This window comes from Schistocerca americana, chromosome 2 (assembly GCF_021461395.2).
Source record: "Schistocerca americana isolate TAMUIC-IGC-003095 chromosome 2, iqSchAmer2.1, whole genome shotgun sequence".
Classification (NCBI taxonomy): Eukaryota; Metazoa; Arthropoda; class Insecta; order Orthoptera; family Acrididae; genus Schistocerca; species Schistocerca americana.
The window spans coordinates 207,617,842-207,626,824 of NC_060120.1; the positions used below are offsets into that span (position 1 = coordinate 207,617,842).

Genomic DNA, 8,983 nt, shown 5'->3' on the forward strand with positions numbered 1-8,983 from the left:
AAGGCTACCCTCCTGGTTTCTTCTTCTTGTTCTTCTCCCTCAGTATGAAGTCATCTGGAGGGATGTAGCACCTTGCAGAACTCCCTTGTTGAGTATCCATTGTCTGCGAACACTAGCTGTCAAGCTGTCTGAGTCAAGCTGTCTGAGTCGGACAGTGTTTTGGCTCGGTGAACAAGTGTTCCCAGCACCCCATTCTTTTGTGCCGGATGCTGTCAGCTGTCAGCCTGTAGGTATAAGTCGGTGTGTGTAGGTTTTCTATACACACTATGACCTAATGTGCCGTCTGTCTTCCTTTTCACCAGGACATCCAGAAAAGGAAGTTGACCATTATTTTCTAGTTCCATTGTGAACTTAAGCGGGGTAGGACGTCAAACGGGTCGACTTCGAGAAGGAGAGGCACCACAGGACATTTTAATTTGCACTGTCTATACTTTTACAAATAAATTCATAAAACTTTTTCAGCATGACCAGGAAGGATTCAGGATTCACACTCATAGCAGTGGAAGTTCAAAAACACGAAAAAATAATATTTTTTAAATATGAAATTACATGATTTTTTTCACTTACTATTGGCTGCATTTGTTGCTATAGGTACACTTTTCTTCATAAGTAAGAGCGATTCTTCGATGAATTTTGCACAGCTTACAAACCATGCTTACAGGTGTATGAAACTCTAGAATTTATTTAATCTATGGAATAATGAATGGGCTGTTACGTTTTAAACTTCGTGTTTAGAGAGAACTCGAATTTTATAGTTAATTATCTCAATTTTTTCCACATTTTTTAACAGATTTGAGAAATTCTAGAGTTTCATACACCTGTAAGTATGGTTTGTATGCTATGCAAAATTCATCGAAGAATCTCTCTTACTTATAAAGAAAAGTGTACCTACAGCAACAAATGCAGCCATTACTAAGTGAAAAAATGATGAAATTTCACATGTAAAAAAATTGTTTTGTTATGTTTTTGAACTTCCTCTACTATGATTGTGAATTCTGAATCCTTCCTGGTCATGCTAACAAAGTTGTATGAATTTATTTGTAAATGTATAGACAGTGTAAATAAAATTGTCCTGTGGTGTCTCTCCTGCTCCAAGTCGGCCCGATTCACGTCCTACCCCCCTTAATACTGGGGTGTCTCGAGTTGAGAAGGTCAAGAAACTCATGCAGTTTTTCCCGACCATGTGGCCAGATGACAAACGTGTCGTCAACGTACATAAAGAAACAGGTCGGCTTGTAGGCAGCGGTCGTAAGTGCCTCATCCTCGAATCTCTCCATAAACAGATTTGCCACTACCGGAGACAAGGGACTACCCATCGCCACTCCTTCAGTCTGTTAATAAAATTGGCCTCCACATAGGAAATAGATCGATGTTAAGATTTGCAAACGCAGCCTGTCGACAGTGCTAGGAATGGCGTGCGCGCACCTGTTAGGGAACGCCATGAAACGGCCGCCACCGGGGAAAACTGTGGAAGCGGGCGCGGACGGAAGACGGAACATATGGCGACCAACCGACACGGTCCCAGTGGGAGCGGACGGCGCAGGGAACGCCAGACAGCGTCCAGACATAAATACGGGACACGGTCAGCCCGTCGTTCGACATCAGGGGAACCGCCGTACCTTGGGGCAATACCGCTAAGTACCTGGGTGTGACGCTGGATAGAGGGCTCACATGGAGACACCATATCGACGACATCATCAAAAAGGTCAGGGGTAGAATGACTCAACTCTACCCCTTTCTAAATCCGACACCTGCGCTCCCGCCAGAACTGGGTGTTGCGCTCTATCTTACGCCATACGCCCGATTATCGACTACGCCGCTGTGTTTTGGGGCAATGCTGCAGCGACCCACGTCGATCGACTCCAGCGACTTCAGAACCGGATCCTACGTCTGGCATTGCACCTCCCTCGGGACTTCCCGTCGGACGACCTTAACCGAGTCTCCAACATCCTTACTGTTCTGTTCGAGGCAGGTTTCGCCAGGCTGCACGGCTCTTTTACGAGAAGAACGCGCAGTCCGAAAATCCGCTCCTTCGAGCCTGGGCCACCGGGTGCAGCGTCTTAACGCAACCAGATGGCCGCACCTGCTTCGCGACCACTGAGTTGCCAGCACATCCAGAACACCGTCCGAGCAGATTGACAGGACTTCAAACACGAAGTCAGGCCACATCACACGCTCCGTCGGTTTGGAGGAATAGCCTTCCGGCTTAGACTCCACCGACCCACAGGGGCTCATCTGTCCCTGTCAGGCAGCAGCAGCAGCCGTCGTTCAAACTGCGTGAAATGCTGCGAGAATTCAAGCACCTTATACTGCAGCTTCCTCAGATGATAGTACCTGCCCTGACTGCGGCCAACCGGGCCACCACCACGCGTCCAGCCCCTGCCCCACATCATGGCTAATACGCCAGTACTGGGGCTCAGCGTTTGCATTTGGAATGCGAACAGTATTCGTGACCAAGCTGGCGAGTTTCGGCAGTTTCTGCGTGACGAGGCCGTGGACGTCTGCCTCGTCACCGAATCCTGGCTGAAACCAGGAGTGCAGGTGCGGGCGCCGCATTTCTGGTGCTACCGCACCGTCCGAGAGACGGCGGGCGGCGAAACGGCGGTGTTTGTGAAGACATCGCTACGCCACCATCCATTCCAGCTGCCTGAATTGACCACTGTCGAGGCCACTGGTGTTGTGGTCAACACCTCAGCGAGTCAGTAAAGTTCGTGGCCGCGTATCGACAACGAGGACGGCTGCTGCAGCCGCGAGACCTCCACTCGCTGCTATCGATGCGTGGCAACTTGTTCATCGGCGGCGACTTGAACGCCAAACACCCGGAGTGGAACTCCCGGGTGACGACCACCAGCGGGAGGAGGCTACTGCGAGCGGCCCAACAACATGACGCGATTGTGGTGGGGCCTTTTGACCCCACACACTATCCCAAACGCGGCCGCGCCGGCGTCTTGGACGTCGCTATCATCAAGAGTGCCGCACACAACGCCATCGCGACGACACGCGTGGCGCTACCGTCCGATGACCTTCCTGTGATCTTCGATCTCGTCACTGACGGACTCGCAACACCGGAGGGCCGCAAGCAGTACCGCAACGTCGACTGGGACCACTTCCGGGCCCACCTAGAAGAGACAGTCGCCGCCATGCCTGACCCAGAGGACGAGGGCTCCGATGCGGCCCTTGCCGCATTCACGCGTCTGACGCACGAAGCGGCAGCAGCAGCACCAACGCGCGCTCGTGAAGTTTTAGCGTCGGTTTTCGCGTACAAATAGCGCCTCCTACTCGGAAAACAGTGTACATCGACGGAAAAGTCTGATGTGAATACAGAGCTAAAAAATGTTGTCGTGTAATTTAAGAGAAAATTGTGCTTTTTATGTGATATCGGAGCCAGCCAAATTGGAAATACTTTGGACCTCACCAAAGGTATTTCTTATCATCTAACAACTAGGAAACGCTACTCACGTTTCTAGGAACAATCAACAAAAGCAATTACCATCTTTGAAGTATTACACTACTGGCCATTAAAATTGCTACACCAAGAAGATATGCAGATGATAAACGGGTATTCATTGGACAAATATATTATACTAGAACTGACATGTGATTACATTTTCACGTAATTTGGATGCATTAATCCTGAGAAATCAGTACCCAGAACAGCCACCTCTGGACGTAATAACGGCCTTGATACGCCTGGTCATTGAGTCAAACAGAGCTTGGATGGCATGTACAGGTACAGCTGCCAATGCAGCTTCAACATGATACCACAGTTCATCAAGAGTAGTGACTGGCGTATTGTGACGAGCCAGTTGCTCGGCCACCATTGACCAGAGGTTTTCAATTTGTGAGAGATCTGGAGAATGTGCTGGCCAGTGCAACAGTCGAACATTTTCCGTATCCAGAAAGGCCCGTACAGCACGTGCAACATGCGGTCTTGCATTATCCTGCTGAAATGTAGGGTTTCGCATGGATCGAATGAAGGGAAGAGCCAAGGGTCGTAACACATCTGAAATGTAAAGTCCACTGTTCAAAGTGCCGTCAATGCGAACAAGAGGTGACCGAGACGTGTAACCAATGGCACCCCATACCATCACGCCAGGTGATACGCCAGTATGACGATGACAAATACACGCTTCCAACGTGCGTTCATCGCAATGTCGCCAAACACGGATGCGACCATCATGATGCTGTAAACAGAACCTGGATTCATTCGAAAAAATGACGTTTTGCCATCCGTGCACCCAGGTTCGTCGTTGAGTACACCATCGCAGGTGCTCCTGTCTGTGATGCAGCGTCAAGGGTAACCGCAGCCATGGTCTCCGAGCTGATAATCCATGCTGCTGCAAACGTCGTCGAACTGTTCGTGCAGATGGTTGTTGTCTTGCAAATGTCCCCAACTGTTGACTCAGGGATCGAGACGTGGCTGCACGATCCGTTACAGCCATGCGAATAAGATGCCTGTCATCTCGACTGCTAGTGATACGAGGCCGTTGGGATCCAGCACAGTGTTCCGTATTACCCTCCTGAACTCACCGAATCCATATTCTGCTAACAGTCATTGGATCTCGACTAACGCGAGCAGCAATGTCGTGATACCATAAACCGCAATCGCGATAGGCTACAGTCCGACTTTTATCAAAGTCGGAAACATGATGGTACGCATTTCTCCTCCTTACACGAGTGATCACAACAACGTTTCACCAGGCAACGCCGGTCAGCTGCTGTTTGTGTATGAGAAATCGGTTGGAAACTTTCCTAATGTCAGCACGTTGTACGTGTCGCCACCGGCGCCAACCTTGTGTGAATGCTCTGAAAAGCTAATCATTTGCACATCACAGCATCTTCTTCCCGTCGGTTAAATTTCGCGCCTGTAGCACGTCATCTTCGTGGTGTAGCAATTTCAATGGCCAGTAGTGTAGAAGTGGAAAGAAAGAAATTTCTCTTGTGATGACTCATAGGTGGTAACATACGGTTGGGGTTTTCTTATAAAGGGTTGGTGAAATTTAAACGAAATTTCTGACAAAACAACAGTATAGTGTAGGGAAGTGACTGTAAAGGTTTCGGTAATTTCCAAGAATGATTGCCTATCGAAGTCGCGGAGTCCAAGCGATACATATCGTACGTGCGATGGTAAATCGATCATCCGACTCCGGTGGTGAGTGTTGTGATCAATTATTTGTGATCGTCATTTTTATCTGTTTTCCGTCGTTTCCTTAGTTGCTATAAATTACACACCTCCGCGAATTGCTTATAAGTTGCTAAGGAAGACCCAGGAGTGTACCCTTGGCCTAGGGTTAGCGTCTTTGATTCATAAGCAAAACGTCTTCGGTCCCGGATTCGGTTCCCACCACTGCCTAAATTTTGATAAGTAATCAGCATTGGCGGCCGAAGACTTCCGGCATAAGAAGTCAGCCTCATTCTGCCAACGGCCTTGTCAAAGAGGGCGGAGGAGCGGATAGAGGTTCAGAGCACTCTCTTGTCCTAGGGGTGGGAAATTGCCCCTAAAGGCGGAAGAATCAGCTATGATCAACGACATGAGGACGCAGAAGGCAATGGAAACCACTGAATTAAAGACACGTAACGTGTATCCACATGACATGTGGCCTGTAATTGAAGAAGTGTCATGATGATCTCTCCATTGGCAAAAGATTCCGGAATAGTCTCCCATTCGGATCTCCGGGAGGGGCCTGCCAAGGGGGTGGTTACCATGAGAGAAAGATTGAATAATCTACGAGAGGATAACGTTCTACGTGTCGCGGCGTGGAATGTCAGAAGCTTGAACGTGGTAGGGAAACTAGGAAATCTGAAAAGGGAAATGCAAAGGCTCAATCTAGATATAGTAGGGGTCAGTGAAGTGAAGTGGAAGGAAGACAAGGCTTTCTGGTCAGATGAGTATCGGGTAATATCAACAGCAGCAGAAAATGGTATAACAGGTGTAGGATTCGTTATGAATAGGAAGGTAGGGCAGAGGGTGTGTTACTGTGAACAGTTCAGTGACCGGGTTGTTCTAATCAGAATCGACAGCAGACATGCCGACGTCGCAAGCTGAAGATGAACAGATAGAGAAAGTGTATGAGGATATTGAAAGGGTAATGCAGTATGTAAAGGGGGACGAAAATCTAATAGTCATGGGTGACTGGAATGCAGTTGTAGGGAAAGGAGTAGAAGAAAGGGTTACAGGAGAATATGGGCTTGGGGCAAGGAATGAAAGAGGAGAAAGACTAATTGAGTTCTGTAACACGTTTCAGCTAGTAATAGCGAATACCCAGTTCAAGAATCACAAGAGGAGGATGTATACTTGGAAAAGGCCGGGAGATACGGGAAGATTTCAATTAGATTACATCATGGTCAGACAGAGATTCCGAAATCAGATACTGGATTGTAAGGCGTACCCAGGAGCAGATATAGACTCAGATCACAATATAGTAGTGATGAAGAGTAGGCTGAAGTTCAAGACATTAGACGGGAAGAATCAATACGCAAAGAAGTGGGATACGGAAGCACTAAGGAATGACGAGATACGTTTGAAGTTCTCTAACGCTATAGATACAGCAATAAGGAATAGCGCAGTAGGCAGTACAGTTGAAGAGGAATGGACATCTCTAAAAAGGGCCATCACAGAAGTTGGGAAGGAAAACATAGGTACAAAGAAGGTAGCTGCGAAGAAACCATGGGTAACAGAAGAAATACTTCAGTTGATTGATGAAAGGAGGAAGTACAAACATGTTCCGGGAAAATCAGGAATACAGAAATACAAGTCGCTGAGGAATGAAATAAATAGGAAGTGCAGGGAAGCTAAGACGAAATGGCTGCAGGAAAAATGTGAAGACATCGAAAACGATATGATTGTCGGAAGGACAGACTCAGCATACAGGAAAGTCAAAACAACCTTCGGTGATATTAAAAGCAACGGTGGTAACATTAAGAGTGCAGCGGGAATTCCACTGTTAAATGCAGAGGAGAGAGCAGATAGGTGGAAAGAATACATTGAAAGCCACTATGAGGGTGAAGATTTGTCTGATGTGATAGAAGAAGAAACAGGAGTCGATTTAGAAGAGATAGGGGTTCCAGTATTAGAATCGGAATTTAAAAGAGCTTTGGAGGACTTACGGTCAAATAAGGCAGAAGGGATAGATAACATTCCATCAGAATTTCTAAAATCGTTGGGGGAAGTGGCAACAAAACGACTATTCACGTTGGTGTGTAGAATATATGAGTCTGGCGATATACCATCTGACTTTCGGAAAAGCATCATCCACATAATTCCGAAGACGGCAAGAGCTGACAAGTGCGAGAATTATCACACAATCAGCTTAACAGCTCATGCATCGAAGCTGCTTACAAGAATAATTTACAGAAGAATGGAAAACAAAATTGAGAATGCGCTAGGTGACGATCAGTTTGGCTTTAGAAAAGTAAAGGGACGAGAGAGGCAATTCTGACGTTACGGCTAATAATGGAAGCAAGGCTAAAGAAAAATCAAGACACTTTCATAGGATTTGTCGACCTGGAAAAAGCGTTCGACAATATAAAATGGTGCAAGCTGTTCGTTATTCTGAAAAAAGTAGGGGTAAGCTATAGGGAGAGACGGGTCATATACAATATGTACAACAACCAAGAGGGAATAATAAGAGTGGACGATCAAGAACGAAGTGCTCGTATTAAGAAGGGTGTAAGACAAGCCTGTAGCCTTTCGCCCCTATCCTTCAACCTGTACATCGAGGAAGCAATAATGGAAATAAAAGAAAGGTTCAGGAGTGGAATTAAAATACAAGGTGAAAGGATATCAATGATACGATTCGTTGATGACATTGCTATCCTGAGTGAAAGTGAAGAAGAATTAAATGATCTGCTGAACGGAATGAACAGTCTAATGAGTACACAGTATGGTTTGAGAGTAAATCGGAGAAAGACGAAGGTCATGAGAAGTAGTAGAAATGAGAACAGCGAGAACTTAACATCAGGATTGATGGTCACGAAGTCAATGAAGCTAAGGAATTCTGCTACCTAGGCAGTAAAATAACCAATGACGGACGGAGCAAGGAGGACATCAAAAGCAGACTCGCTATGGCAAAAAAGGCATGTCTGGCCAAGAGAAGTCTACTAATATCAAATACCGGCCTTAATTTGAGGAAGAAATTTCTGAGGATGTACGTCTGGAGTACAGCATTGTATGGTAGTGAAACATGGACTGTGGGAAAACCGGAACAGAAGAGAATCAAAGCATTTGAGATGTGGTGCTATAGACGAATGTTGAAAATTAGGTGGACTGATAAGGTAAGGAATGAGGAGGTTCTATGCAGAATCGGAGAGGAAAGGAATATGTGGAAAACACTGATAAGGAGATGGGACAGGATGATAGGACATCTGCTAAGACATGAGGGAATGACTTCCATGGAACTAGAGGGATCTGTAGAGGGCAAAAACTGTAGAGGAAGACAGAGATTGGAATACGTCAAGCAAATAATTGAGGACGTTGGTTGCAAGTGCTACTCTGAGATGAAGAGGTTAGCACAGGGAAGGAATTCGTGGTGGGCCGCATTAAACCAGTCAGTAGACTGATGACCAAAAAAAAAAAAAGGAAACCCAGACGTTTTATGTCGTTAGTGAGTAGGATGTCTGGTGTTCTTGACGTTTCTTCGGCGAATTCTCTCACATGGAAAAATCTAATTCCATGTTTATCCAGCGTAGGAATACTACCGGTTGAGGAAAGAAGGGACTGTTTTTTTTGTGGTTTTAGGGCGCACAACTACAATGGTCATTAACGCCCAGACTAAGTTAGGAATACACCGCGAGGCACAAGGTTAAAACAGCAACTAAAAGGGACAACACTATAAAAGACATATTAACAGGCATAGGATTAAAAAAACAGCGTAATCAAATGTCCTTAGACAGTTTGTCAAGTCGGTCATCCGCTAAAATGGCATCCAGAGTACATGGCAGGCCGAGATCAACGCGCAATGTATTAAAATTCGGACAGGACGTT

General features: G+C 46.4%; 1 protein-coding gene across 1 annotated transcript in view; it reads right to left on the bottom strand.

Moving 5' to 3' along the window:
• The window catches only part of LOC124593894, a 56,714-nt gene extending 54,479 nt beyond the window's left edge, over positions 1-2,235 (bottom strand). Inside the window, exon 1 of the mRNA XM_047132240.1 lies at positions 2,084-2,235. Within this exon, the coding sequence (XP_046988196.1) occupies positions 2,084-2,235 (152 nt within the window). The remainder of the gene's footprint in view (positions 1-2,083) is intronic.
• Positions 2,236-8,983: the final 6,748 nt, after the last annotated feature.